At 31.8% G+C, this 14,681-nt stretch overlaps 2 protein-coding genes across 4 annotated transcripts in view; both read left to right on the forward strand.

The window, feature by feature from the left end:
* Positions 1-4,630, forward strand: part of LOC106685838 (uncharacterized) — a 21,581-nt gene extending 16,951 nt beyond the window's left edge. For both annotated transcript variants that reach the window (XM_014428780.3, XM_014428781.3), the window contains exons 11-12: positions 3,194-3,344; positions 3,420-4,630. In XM_014428780.3, the coding sequence (XP_014284266.1) occupies positions 3,194-3,344; positions 3,420-3,625 (357 nt within the window). In that variant the 3' untranslated portion in view covers positions 3,626-4,630. The remainder of the gene's footprint in view (positions 1-3,193; positions 3,345-3,419) is intronic.
* Positions 4,631-5,791: 1,161 nt separating this feature from the next.
* LOC106685839 (chymotrypsin-like elastase family member 2A) overlaps positions 5,792-14,681 on the forward strand; it is a 17,109-nt gene continuing 8,219 nt past the window's right edge. Inside the window, exons 1-7 of one of the 2 annotated variants that reach the window (XM_014428782.2) lie at positions 5,792-5,863; positions 10,714-10,758; positions 10,836-11,000; positions 11,105-11,223; positions 12,905-13,072; positions 13,157-13,313; positions 13,391-13,606. In XM_014428782.2, coding sequence (XP_014284268.1) covers positions 5,839-5,863; positions 10,714-10,758; positions 10,836-11,000; positions 11,105-11,223; positions 12,905-13,072; positions 13,157-13,313; positions 13,391-13,606 — 895 coding nt within the window. In that variant the 5' untranslated portion in view covers positions 5,792-5,838. Of the gene's footprint in view, positions 5,864-6,220; positions 6,308-10,713; positions 10,759-10,835; positions 11,001-11,104; positions 11,224-12,904; positions 13,073-13,156; positions 13,314-13,390; positions 13,607-14,681 lie in introns of those variants that run through there. The other variant, XM_014428783.2, reaches the window with a different exon arrangement.

Consider the following 14,681-nt stretch of genomic DNA (forward strand, 5'->3'; position numbering starts at 1 on the left):
AGTAGTTTATCAGAAAAAGAAATAAGTAAGAAAATAAATAAACAATCATAGTATCATTTTGTATCTTTTTAGTCCTGATGAAGCCCTGCAAAGTGGGGCGAAACGTTGGAAAATAAATAGTTGTAAACTATTTTTGTTTCACGTTTGACCGCAACCCTGACCATCTTCTTATATATATTTTTTAAAATTTAAATTTCGTGTTCAATCACCGCAGTCTGAGATGAATCAAAATCTGCAGTGATTGATTTTTTATAAAAAATATTGGGTGGACTGTATTTAGTGGTATGAACAAAATGAGACAAGTTTAATAATGATGTGGATCTATTCTGCATGATTTTGGCCAAAAAGATTACAATGTTAATATTAGTTAGATTAATTTTAATTATGTAATACAATAATGAATGATATTACAATTTACTTCATGGTTGGCTACTGATATAAAGCGTCTGTTGATCTTGGAGGTTATCTCTTGTTCTGTTTTCAGTTTTCTCATCCTGTCTCTGTTCCCAGCCTGGCTGTGTCGATCAAACTATTCGCTCATCCTGAGTGACAGCTGACTACCAGCCAAATATACTTGCCCTAGGTAGCCTGTGGGTTCATCCTTGGGTTAGTTCTCCCCCATTGTGGTACCTGTTCACTGTCTCAGGGGGTACTTCTCACACTCATACTGAGGGCACTTAGCTACTTTTCTTTTCTCCCACAAGGTGGCAGCATTTTGAGCTGACCTTGAATATTTTTTATAGTTTTAAAGAAAACAATCTAGGGCTAATTGGTGTTGACTGGACGAAAAGTGAAACTCTTTTCCTCCAACATCAAAAACCTTCTCTATTTACCCTGCAATTTAACCACGTCTTAGATATATACATATGGTTTATTTTTATTTTTTTTCTAAGCAGCTTAAGTTCCATAATGCGTACAAATCATATTTATTCATTAACAACAGACCCGGCATTAATTTTCTATTCCTAGTTTTGAGGAAATTCATAGACAAAATGAACAAAATTTTTCAAAATTCACAAATTTTATATCATTTAATATATCGCACTAGTATTTCTAAAGTGACACAACTCAAAAATCGGTGTTTTTGAGTTATGACTATGAAAGAAATTGGTAAATATATCTTTATGAATCATCAAAACTGTATCAACCTAGCTTCAGAGCTTGTCCGCCAGAGGGCACTTGTGTCACTCTTGCTGGCTTAATGCTATTCCACCTCCATAGGCAAGAGTGTCACATTGTCAGTTGTCTTGAATTTTGAGTTGTGTCACTTTAGAAATACTAGTGCGATATGTATTTAAAATTAAACATGCAATATTATTTTTAGTGTTCTGGTTACTTAAATTGAACCCATATATGTGTTTATGGAACCAACCAGGTACCGCTTCTAAAGAAAGTAAACAACAAACCGGAATTGAAACTGAGTGCATTATTCATTTAGGTACAGGAAAGGGGGAGGTGAAACTGATAAATGTTAAAAAAAAAGTATTCTAAGGAATCAACTATTGTAGATAGCGTTAGGTATCTAGTCTATGATTTCTTATCTAATTGTGTCTAGAAATAAAATTACGAACATTGTATTATCCTTCGCATTCGGTTGTCCCCTCTGAGGAGACATGAAAATTTATTAGCGATTTAGGATAATTAACTTATTTCACCGAAATTTTTTAAGAATCACATGTTTTTCTGTAGCTTTCTATTAAAATGGCTTTAAAAAACAGATCTAAATATTATAAATAAATTAACTGGTTTTACGCCGGAAGAGAACTTGCATATAAGTGTTCGACAGACTATACACTACTCTGAGGAGTTGAGCAATATGTAGAATTAGTGGAACAAAGGTACACGAGTATGATTCAATGATATAGAGAAACTTTATAAGATAATAAGAAAATCCTAAAACTAAAAAAAGTAATGCAAAAGTACTCACATCGTATTCAATCGTCGAATAGCGAAGATCTCTGTAATAATAAGACAGTATTGTGATTTCGTTATTTGCAAATCATTTCATATCCTTTCCCTCTAGAATGAAATCATGTTATTTGCAAATCATTTCATATCCTTTCCCTCTAGAATGAAATCATGTTATAATATTTTTTTTTTTTTATAAAAATGGCAAAACGACCGAACACGAGTTACTACGGGTAGTGTAAACAGTAGTGACGACGTGTTTCAGATAGACATTTCATACAGACAGAATTAACAGTATAAATATTCAAGCAGAAGATAATAGTATAATAGTGATGATGATATTATTCAACCAACAATAAAACGAAGACATTTTATAGTGATAGCAATACAAGTAGTGTAAAAGAAAACGTCTCCGTAGAAGACGTATCAAGGTGATGAGTGGGAAGACTATAGTAATCGAGTTTGATATACATCACCAAACAACCGTATACCAAGTAAAATAAAAGAAAAAATAGACTATTTTACATTATATTTTACAAATGAACAAATATACAGTTTAATAAAAGAACAAACTATTATTCCACAAAAATCTAAGAAAAAAAACTGTTTTCGCAATAGTTTAATAGAGCAGTATTTAAAAAGCGCCTTAAATTGAAAAACGGCGTGAAACCCCCCACTCCTGCCCTCTGTGGTAGCCTTACTTATCTGATTTTTCAAACAGACAATTATAGCCAGAGGTTGTTCGATGTACGACATGTCACAATCTCACAAGAGGATATCATAACACAAAAATCCTTTCCGACCAGACCCGCCCAACTAAGACCTCCAGGGAGCGACGGTCCTATATCACTTTGAAATATTTTTTCTTTATACGGGACGAGGAGACTTAAGATAGTTAAATCGAGAAATATTTAAAAATCTCCTCAATTTAAAAATCCATGTGATTTTTTAAAAAGCCAACTATCATAAATTCACATGCCAAATTTTTTATAAATTCTTGGCCCACCAATACATTTGTATGACACAGAATTCTATTTGGACAGAGAGAATGTTTTGTCCTCCATCCATGATGATTTCCTTAAATGCTTCTCTGTAATATTTATGATATTTACACTCCGTTAGGGTTCACATCTCATTAATAATCGGCTATCCCCCCCCCCCATAACTGTACATATAATTGATTCTTCAGCGTCCGTATGGCAATTTTAATTTAAGTACCCTTTTACAAAAAAAAAAAAAAAGCTTCTAATCTTGAACATAAGTAAAATATTAATCGTTTTCGCAGATAGCTTCATGGGACATCGACGAATGCCATTGTCAGGTAATGGCTAGGTACAAATACCTCGACATTGATGATTGCTCTCAGGCCTTTGGTGATTCTGAGGAGTACCAGACATACATAACATCGGAAAAAGTCTGTGGCAGATACGTCAACGGTAATTTTTCTTAGTTCTGAGCGTGAGGTATCACTGATTAGGTTTCATGTTTAAACGTATTTAATTATTTTTCAGGGACAAATTTCATGCACGGAAGCGATGTAGGTGCAGGTTACTTCTTCTTGAAGAACGTGACCGAAGGCGAAAGGCATTACCTCCAAGGCATCGTCAGCAAAGGACGTCCTACACACCAAGAGTTCCTCACCTTCACTAACGTCGAATTGAATCTCCGCTGGATCAGCGACATACTGGTAACCATCTACAACACCGGGGCCTGGTGATTTCGTTCTTCACGAATATTTTTAAGAGATTGATAATACTATAGTCTACGCTAGAAGAAAAAATAAAGAAATATTATTTTTAAAAAAACGACAGAGTCAAGAAGAGTAGATAAATGAAACTACTTAGAAGGAAATCTTAAAAAATATAATTGTTCGATTAAACAATTGTTGAAAACGAATATTGGGATAGTTTATCAACCGTCCAACATCCTTTCATTGAAAAACTTCTTTAGTTAATTGCTTCTTGTTGTTAGGCTTCATTATCTGTTGTACAAAACGCTAGTATATCCAAAAATCTTGTTGAGCCTTGTTCGGTATCTAGGTAGCACACTTCCTGGAAACATTTACAATAAAAATTATGATATAAAAAATAATAACATTAACAAATATGTACTTCTATTGTTTAATTCACCGATGTTTCTAACCATAATTCATTCCTTCTCTAAAAATACAAAACTAATAAAAACGAAAAACAACTTAAACAAATGTGCATTGATAAAATAATATTAGTCGATATCAACAATAAAGTAATCTATGTACATTTACATACTTTATTGATTAGATTTTATGCATCGGGGTTGTGTAGACCAGAAGTAACAGCAATGAGATTGAAGGTGGAAGTAACAATGGAAATGAGATATAGAAAATTAAATATATTGTCAACAGATTACCTAGACTCAATAAAATATTAAATATATACTTAAAATTTACACAAGTAACGAAATTAGCTGTTCATATTTCCATACACACGGTATTAACTTAACACCTTTTGTTATTTTCTATTATTTTTATATTTATTTCTTTATATTGTTTTAAATATATTGATGATTTGTATTATGATTACATTATAATATTTGATTTTTATTACTAGTTTCATACTGTTTATTATTTTATTTTTGTTATCTTCTTATTATTCTGTTCATTTTTCATATTGCAAACTAGTTGTTATCTTGTTTTGCTAAGGCCGAAACTTTTGCATGTAATAAAAACAAATTTTATTTTTAAGTTGTTTTTTTCCTTTTCCTTCCTCAACAGAATAACCCTCATAATAATTGGACTTATTACTTCATCTTAAATCACAAAAGGTGAATCAATGTGTCTGCTGATCCCTGAAGAGCCCTCGTAAAGTGTGGTTCGTTTAATGACACCATATGCACTTCTAAAGTCACCGAACAGGTGGTGACCACCCTTTATTCTCGTGACTCGTTCCAGGATCGTCCAGCCCACCTATCCCTCCAAATGCCAGCCCTGTCTTCTGCTCAACAAATAGATTCTGAAAAAAGTGCTTTGGAGAGCATTTTTTATGCGCATGACAAGGGAGAGAGTACACGATAATTGTTGTTCTTTAGCTGTTCTGATTTTTTGTGCAAACAACATATTAACGCACTTCTTCACATATTCTGCGTTCAGCAAGGATTTGAAATGCTCCCCTTGGTGAGAAGCGTCTCGCCTTTCATGTATGCTTCATTTCTTAGTCTGTAGGAAGTACTTTTTCGCTTCTGGTGTTTTTATTTTTCTTAATTCCTTCTTCTCCCATGGCCATTTCTACATTTTTAGGAGCTTCTTTTCATGCCACCTACTTCCCCTATAGTCTGTAGTAGGTGTTCTTCTGTGGCTCTTCTGGTCCAATCTTTACTTATCGTGCTTATGCTTTCCTCATAAAACCATTTCCATCTTTTAGGCTCTTGCTTGCCAAGTATATCTCCTGCGGATTCCTCCGATAGATATAGGATTTACTGATCTAAAAGCCTCTCTCACTTTCATAAGCAGGAGATAAACAGGAACTCTTCTGAACGTCCTGAAACTAAGAAGGTTTATTTCGCGATGTGCACTTATGAGAAGATCAATTTGATTTGTTGTGATAACCTCTATGTAGCTTTGTTAGTGTGATGCCAGGGGATGAGAGTGTTTCCAACTTTTTTCGATGAAATTGCAAAATACTGAAATTGTGATTTGAAGAAATTCAAATGATTTAAAAAATCTGAAACCATATCAATACTTTAAATTTATCTTATGCGTTAAATAAGTCTGTTTAATGCCTCGAAAGGAATCTGTCGTAACAGATCACGAGACATTTTTGTCGTAACACAACAAAACTTTCTAGACACGTCGCCTGCATATAGTTGTACTCAATAAGAGGAAGGGGTAAGGTGTTAGTTAGTCTTACGAATTTCAGAAGACAAATGCGTGTGGACGTGATCTGATCCGTTATCATGTTTATATTTCTTATAGCCCTCTGTAAGTGTAATAAGAGCATTGCTCTTATCAGTAAATTTTAAGTTCAATGGAACTAAGTTTAGGGCCACCAGATCTGTTGTGTAAATGCCGAAATGACACCAGCAAATTTCTCATATACTCTATATTTTCTGTTTTTATGTGTACTAAGCTCAAGATATTAATTTTTTGTCTCCAATATTTTCAATCCAAGAGTTTTTTTTTTCATTCAACATTACCAATTATTTAGGTTATATTATTATAATGCTAAATAAAAAAATGAATATATTTTATTCGTCGATTAAACTATTATTTTATTTTTTCTTGGATACTATTAAAACTGATCAAGATATAACATATAAATAAAACCAGGATAAGGATCTGGGTCAATATTTATTTCAATAAATAAAAAAAAAATTGGAATGCGTTAGACTCCACCTCACCAAATGTGTCTCCATCATCACGAAGGTTAATTTTAATTTTTTTTTTACTAATTTTATCGAAAATTGCTCACTAAGTTTTCCAATTTTTTAATGTTACTCGATTTAATTATTAATCTAACTTAAGACTCTTCTCGTTTTAAGTAAATGTTTCAAAAGTGATGCTTTGTATTCTTTTTGATGTTTTGATTTTCTCTTGTGAGATCGTGAAATATCGTACATCGACCAGTAATCGCTATATCTGTTTCAAAGGTAAGATAGGTAAGGCTTACGAGAATGGGGATAGTAGCGAGTTCACAGTTTTTACGATTTCAGTCACTTTTTTAATATACTCAAGTTGAATTTAAAAAGCTATTTTCATTTCGTTTTATTGGCAGGTGGTCTTACACTTTTGACCGACATTGTAGATTATACTTTATTTAAATTCCAATCTATTCATTAATTAATTCTTTGACGACTTAATCATTACTACTTAGACTGCTGGGAATATTACGGAACGAAAAATCGGTAACTATTTCAAGAAGCACTTTGCATCAATTAGGATATGTCTTTATGAAATACGTTGAATGTCTCGCCTGAACTCTGGAGATGAATATTTCAACATCGCCCTGTAGCTCAGTTATTCATTAATTTCAGATAACTTTTATTGAAACTTACATTGAAATCCAACTTATTTACTTTTTACAATCAACTTTTTTCCAATTCTTTGTGATAGTTATGATGAGCGAGGTACAGAATATTTTTTTTAAGCTTGCAAAATATTTTTTTATTTAATTAATTTGGATAAAATCAATAGAATAGTTATGAGTTGTACAGTCGTCACTTTAAAATAATGTCACTACTTTATTAGACACACCATGATACTTTATATAGATAATTATACTTTATTAGACACAATATCAGTACAATGAAGGTGCAAAAATATTTATAATATATAGTAGCTTAAAAAAATAATAATAACGCATAATCAGGATTAAAGATATTAGGAAGAAATGATCATTAAAGATATTAAAAATATATATGATTAAAGCTATTAAAAAAAACAATTAACATCTTACAATTCTTTTGATAATTAATTATTCATAATATATATCGCCGTAGCATACGTACAGTACAGAGTAATTTTTTTTAGCTTGAAAATTAATTTTTTTTAATTTAGTTTATCTGGAGAAAAATGTATCTTTTTTTATTCAGTTAATCTGGATAAAAACAATGGAGATGTCTCTAGAGTCATGTGTTGAATTTTTTATTTTATTTTTTTAAGTATAGAAATAGTATTATATAATTCTTCAGGATGAAGTTATATTTTGAATAATCCATTGAACTGTTCCAAAAAACATTCAGAGAGCAATTAAAATTTACAATTGTTTAAATTGAGGTATTCTCAAAACAGTTATTTTTGATTTATTTAATTATTCAAGCTGGAAGATGATTTATTATGATATATTTTTTTCAATAAAATATTTTATGAAGTTATGATAAAATTGAAATTTAGGCTTTGTAGTTGAAGGCTGTTATACTGGGTTTCTCTGATTACCAGATAATCAATTTAAACAGATCTGTTTCTGGTAGTAAAACTTATTTATTTTAATTCTTAAATCATGAAGATCTCCTTACAGATTTGCCCATCAGTCTAAGAATTTTACCATATTGTATAGGGGATTTAACAGTTTCAAATAACGCTGATTGGGTAAATATATGGGCATGGTGTGTTTTAACTCCGAGATTGCTTCAATCGATTTATGGGGCCCATAAAAGAGAATTCGTAGAGAAGAATTGATCATATATTAATATGATAATGCTGACTAAAATCGACAAGAAAATTCAGGATATGAGCATTCCTCGTAATCTAATTTAACCTCCTCTTGATAATTTGCAATAGAAGGCTCATGGGGTCCTATTGTATCGTAATTGCGTAGAATGTGTTGAACTGTTGACATCACTTAACATGTTAGAATATTCATTAATCTGTGAACTCAAATGAATGCAAATGCTGAACCTAAAATAATTATTGTGTTCTATTTAGTTCAAAAGTATGATAAAATAAAACATAAATACTAATTTAACTCATATATTAGGTTAATAATTAAATGCTATATAAAACTTAATATGGTATAATATATATAATATAGGTTACGTGTATATTTATTACAAATTTACAAATAAAAATAAAAATTTCTATATAACAGTCATAAAAATGGTAGTGAATTATGACTTCCAAATTTAATTTCCTTCATTATTATTTTTTCACTTTCTTGAGATGGGTTGTTATTGTTTGAATTAAATAATTTATAACTAATTTAAGTCTCAAAAAACTCTTTATTTTTTTAAATTCTTATGTTTCAGCCAATTCGGTCATCTTCGAGGATAATCTTAAATACAAGTTTTCACTCACATCAACAATTTAAAAACTTTTAGCTCGCTATTCAGCCCAGATCATAAATTTCAGCCAAAATTACTCTATTTTGTTCAATCTAATATTAAAACTTTCAATCACAAATTAGTTTAACATTACTATGTTTTGTTATTACAACAAAATTTGTGAAACGATTTGAGGTTTTTCCGAAATTTGTTATACAAGATAATTTATTTTACACATTGTGCTATTAGCTCTGTTATCTATCAGCATATCTTCTATCTTGTTCTTTGTTCCATGAGGAAGTTTTAATTGAAGTGATAATCCAAAAAAAGTCTGAAAACTTTCTACCAGCAGAAATGGACACGAAGTAGTCTTAAGTCAAAATTAGTACAAGATCCGGGAAGAACAAAAGGCAGTTATTTCACCCCTATTTTTGATTATTTTAATGATGTATAATTACAAGTAAAAGTTTATGAGTCTGCCAAGTATAGGTAGGGGATAAAACTTTAGTTTTAAAACCTTAAAAAAACATTAATTTTTCATTCAGAGCTCTATATCTTAAAAACTATCTACAACATTAAAAAATCTATAAAGAACAATATTTAAAGATGAGTGAATTTGCTAAAATATTAGCCCTAATAGAGCTATTTACGTCCAATAATTGTCGAGATATAGCCTTTTAAAAAGCAATATTTCAAAAAAATGTATTGAAATATCAGTAGTTAGTTAATTTATTTTGAGAAATCTAAATTTCAGGAACTATGTGACATACAGGTGTCTATTACCAATCAAATCAAAGCTAGTTTATGACCCTATAAAGTAGTTTATGACCTTTACCTTCGTAGGAATAGTAATTTTCATGATATTTGCTAAATTAAATTGATTTATAGTTGTTCGGACAATAAGTTTGCTTGTCTACCAGCACTCAAATCAAAGCTAGTTAAATTTACTATAAAAAATTTAATAATGCTTATCTTTGTAGAAGTAGTAGTTTTTTTTTTATATTTGACAAAATAAATTCACAAAATGTTAATTTCTAGTTGTTCGTATAAAATGTAGGATTTTTGAAAAAATATATCTCTAGACCCATAAGACGCACATATGTCTGTCAACACTCAAAATAAAGGAAATTTAACTTACTATAAAGTAGGTTATGATAATTATCTTCGTAGGGGCAGTATTTTTTATGATATTCACATATGAATAGAAATTTGGCAAATGAAAATTTGTACGAACAACTATAAACCAATTTATTTTATCAAATTTCATGAAAACTACTACTCTTACGAAAATAAACGTCATAAACTACTTTAAAGTTGATTAAACTAGCATTAATTTGAGTGCTAATAGACATCTGTACGTCAAATGATTTTTGAGATTTAGTTTTATCAAAATAAATTAACTACTCATGTTTCAGTACGTTCCATACAACATTTTTACGAAATGTTGTTTTTTAAAAAGCTATCTCGAGAACTATTGAACGTAAATAGCTTTATTACTTACATAATAAGGCTTACAGTTTAGCAAATTTACTCTACTTTAAATGATGGTCTCTTAGATTTTCTATTGTTGTTGGTAGTTGTAAAGATATAGAGCTCCGAATAGAAAATTAATTATTTTTAACGTTTTGAAACATCCGCCATTATTTATTCCTCATTATTTTGACTAGTAATTGTACCTAGTTTTCAATTAAGCAATAAAAAATTGGGGTGAAATGACTACCTTTTTTCTCTTCTTGGACTCTTGTACTAAATGTACGCCGCATCTAAAGCTTCCATGCATACTTTTCAACTGGACGACACACACCGACGTGCGATCGGAGCTCATTCAACTTTATTTCAAGGCATTTAAGGAATTATATCAAGACTGAAAAATATACAATAGGATAGGTATATACTTGGAAACACTGAATGTGCGCTGGATAATGCATTTTTTAGAACCAACCGAAGAAACCAAGGAAAAAAGAAAAAAAAAGAAAAATACGCAACATTTTTTGTTAAAAAGTATTTTTCTGGTAAAAATCCAAAATCTCTTCAACATGTTAACTCTCTTGTCTAACAGTCTGACTTTTTCAGTTCTGTGTGATCCCGGTACTAGTACAGAAACGTATAAAGTTGGAGGTATGTGATTTTATTTTTTTTTTTTATCAATTCTTATGGAAGGATTGTGTTTAATATAGCTTTGGTATGAATTCCAGATTGTGGAATCAGATTCAGTCAATATAAGCCTCGTATTGCATATGGATTCCCTTCGAAGTACAATGAGTTTCCATGGCACGTGGCTCTATATAAGTTAAGCAACGCATCCAGGTACGATTACATGTGTGGAGGCAGTATCATCGACAACAATATAGTCATCACAGGTATAAAAACAGTTGGTATATGAATATTTTATATTTCTTCCTTTATTTATAGAAAAATATTTCTTCATACTTAACTTATCTCTATGAACATTTTTTTTTTTCAGCCGCGCATTGTGTTTTTGACGAGGAACAACAAGATCTTGACTACAGCAGAATGGTCATTGCTACAGGAAAGTACAACGGTTCGTGGGAGCACAGGGACGTTCACGAACAGCGATTAGAGGTAATATGCATTATTATATTCTTTGATTCGTGTTGAGGAAACTAATCAACGTATAGAATTAAATTATGGTTAATTTTTTGTGAATTATTATTTTATTGGTTTGATTAATTATTCATAGTTTTAATTTATTTTTTTCTTTCTTTAATCTAGCCTGTAAATAATTTATAAATGAATACTCTGTAGGCTGATACTTCTCAATGGTGGCAGCTTGTATTATTATTCTTCAATAATAATAAATTAAAACACGAGATAAAATTATAAACAAATAAATTTAAAAAATGCATTATTAGCTGCCGCATTATCAAACAGTCGCCTAAATTACTCCAACATAATAACAATATACCATCAGAACATATTCAATACAGAAGTGAGAAAGATAATAATATAAGAGTAACCCAACTTACGGATTGAAAACTATATGAGGAACTACAGTATCCTTTAATAAACACTATCGGCCGTTCGTGGCCGAGTAAGTTAAAACACCAATTTTAGCTGGTTGCTGCAGTGTCTCCAGTTCGCATCCGGTCTGTGAGATCGACTTTTATTTCCGTAGCGGTCCCACAAAATGAAAACTTGATCCGTGCTGCTCACAATGGTTAGAATAGTGTGATACCTTATAATCCCCGGTAGGTCAGAAATGACCAAGATGACCATTAAAAAATCCACTGAAACATGTTGCTATTTTAGATTACAACTGGACAAACGACTAACTTGGAATCCTGACAAATGACTGAAAGAGACTGATAAGAGACTTTGCATCGATTCCGATTATTACAACACTTAATAAACATAAAAACCGTTTAAACGTTCAATCTATCTGATCTATATGACTGCAATAAAGCCTGTATGGACATGTGGAGTTGGGCTCTGAGGCTCAAATTCCTCTCGTATCTAATCCATACAATCCAAAATTCTCCATAAAATCTTCAATGCTCTATTTGTAACAATAGAATCATTCATAAAGACCTTATTATTCCATATGTTGCCGATCTATTCCCAACAAGACATCAATCCTTCCATTGTAAACTCCTTAACCATCCAAATCCATTAGTTTCTCACCTTACATACTCTTTTGTTCGTAACAATACTCCGAAACTCGACAAGAATGGGGTGTCGCCACCTTCTAAACAAGAATCGTTATAGAGTACTACCAGGTGGGTATTTTCTCCGCAAATCATTCATGTTATTATAGTTTATCACATTTATTGGTCGTGTTTTTAGCTTGAACTCAGTTTTAAATGGCAGTCAATAAAGAAAACAAATAAAAATTCAAGTTTTATCTGGTATCAAAATCATCCACAGTAAGCATAGCTTGAACATAGCAGTATGCCATAATTTAAAATAAACGAGTTCATTATACTACACTGCTAGTTGAATTTGTTCACTGTGTCGATATTTGTCTTGATATCAAGGACACTACAGTTTTGAATAAAGACATAATTATTTATTCCCTTCGAATAATCTAGTGGGAGAAAGTTTTTATATCGCTGTTTATGTGGGTACCTATTCGGGTGAAGAAAAGAAAGAAATTGTATTCAGTAAAAGGAATCAGTATAAAATCACATTTAAATAAAGAAAAAATACTTATCATTTTATTTTATTGTTGAAAATGTAATTAATCTAGATGTATGTTGAAACCCAACATTGTATTTGAGCAGCACTTCTTTGCACAATATTCCAGGTGATCAGCAAGAAAGTTCGTCGAACTTACAGAGGCACAGATAACAGGTTCCAAGACGATATAGCTCTTCTCGCCCTAAACGACTCGATTAAATTCTCAAGCGTAGTGATGCCAGTTTGCATTGACTGGGACAGTTCATACGAGCCCAATGACGGGGAAATGGGCACGGTAAGTTAATTTTATAAACGACTATTTAGATTCCATTTTTATTACGAGTCAACAGTAACTAATTGTTAAATGGTTCTAATACAGTTCGTCGGATGGGGCTATAATGAAAAAAATGTTTTGAGTGAGAAATTACAAGTAAGCAGAATGGAGCAACGTAACTTCGGCGAGTGCCGTAACAAAGTTAGTAAAGGTTATACCAGCTTTTTGACTTCCGACAAGTTCTGTGCCGCCAGTATAGATAGTAAGTTCCGATTTTGTATTAACAGGTGGTAGATATATATTTTTTTAAAGGAAACTTAACTTTTACTGCTTTGGCAGTGAGCGAGTTGGAGCAAGGAGACAGCGGAGGTGGACTTGTATTCAGTAGGAGCCTCGGTACCGAGACCGAAGCGAAGGAGAGGTACTTTATTTATGGTATCCTCAGCGGCAGAGAGAATTCCAACGGTTACTATTTTTTTACCAACGTAAGCAACCACATGCCCTGGATAAACAGTACCAAAATGAACATAATCGATGAGACCAACGTGAGGAAAGGTGAATTACTTACTAAACAATATGTCGATAAATTTATTTTACTGGTAAAAGTTTGCAGAGATATTATTGTATATATTAAAAATTTGATCTACATTGGAAATTTTCGTATTGGTTATTGTTTACGTTAGTCACGAATGGTATGTATATGTATATGGAGGTGTGTGATGTAGATGGAACAATGAGTGATGTACCGACGTAACTTTTTAGTCTATAACACTTTTTTTAATAGTTCTAAGTTTGAATTAATATTTTAGTGAAAATTAAAAGATAGTCAAATTAAAAAAGAAAAACAATAATTAATTGTGAATTGTTTATAAAAAAACAATTTAGTGGAATTTTTCCCTATTACTCTATTATGACTCATTGGTGTTTTTTTTTTTAAAAACAAATAATGATTACCAGGAAGAAAGATTATTTCGGTCTTAGTAGTAATCCCATGGGTGCGTGGGGTTAAAATCAGGGGATGATGGGAAAACGGGTTGACCTCTTTTTTCTATTTTGGAAATCGGGGAAATAATCGGTATCTGTGATGATTTTCTGAGTCAAAAGTATGTCTATTAGCAGTGATCAGCCTAGCCTGAGACTATTTATGTGTGTCTTTGTCTTAGCAGTTTAAAGTATGTCTCACCATTGGTCTGAGCATACTGCTCTGAAACTGTTGGAGCCTGTTAGCCGTTGTAGTGCTTCGTCAGCGTAGGTGCTTCGTAGAGCAGGGCCTCAGCACACTCTTCTTAATCACTAATTTTAGGTGGAGAGAAAGATTAGAAGTTAGTAGGTGATTAAGCCTGTAAGACTTGATCCTACTAGCTTGATCTTCTTATTGCAGTGGCGAGCTAGCATCAAAGGTGCATATTATTTATTATTATTATTACACCGAGGGTCGGGAATCCCTTCCTCACTTCGACCCAATTGGATCTTTTGTGAGTTACCCCTCTTTCCACTAGAGATCCCATATGAATCCTATGCTTCTTATGAAGTTCAATAATTCTTTTGGGTTTATTCTAGAAATGTCTTCAGGCTCCATTCTGTCCTGTCCCAGATACTGTAATCTTCTGAATGCAAGGGCTTCACATTC

Source organism: Halyomorpha halys, unplaced genomic scaffold (genome assembly GCF_000696795.3).
Source record: "Halyomorpha halys isolate HHAL.00 unplaced genomic scaffold, Hhal_1.1 Scaffold748.1, whole genome shotgun sequence".
NCBI lineage: Eukaryota > Metazoa > Arthropoda > Insecta > Hemiptera > Pentatomidae > Halyomorpha > Halyomorpha halys.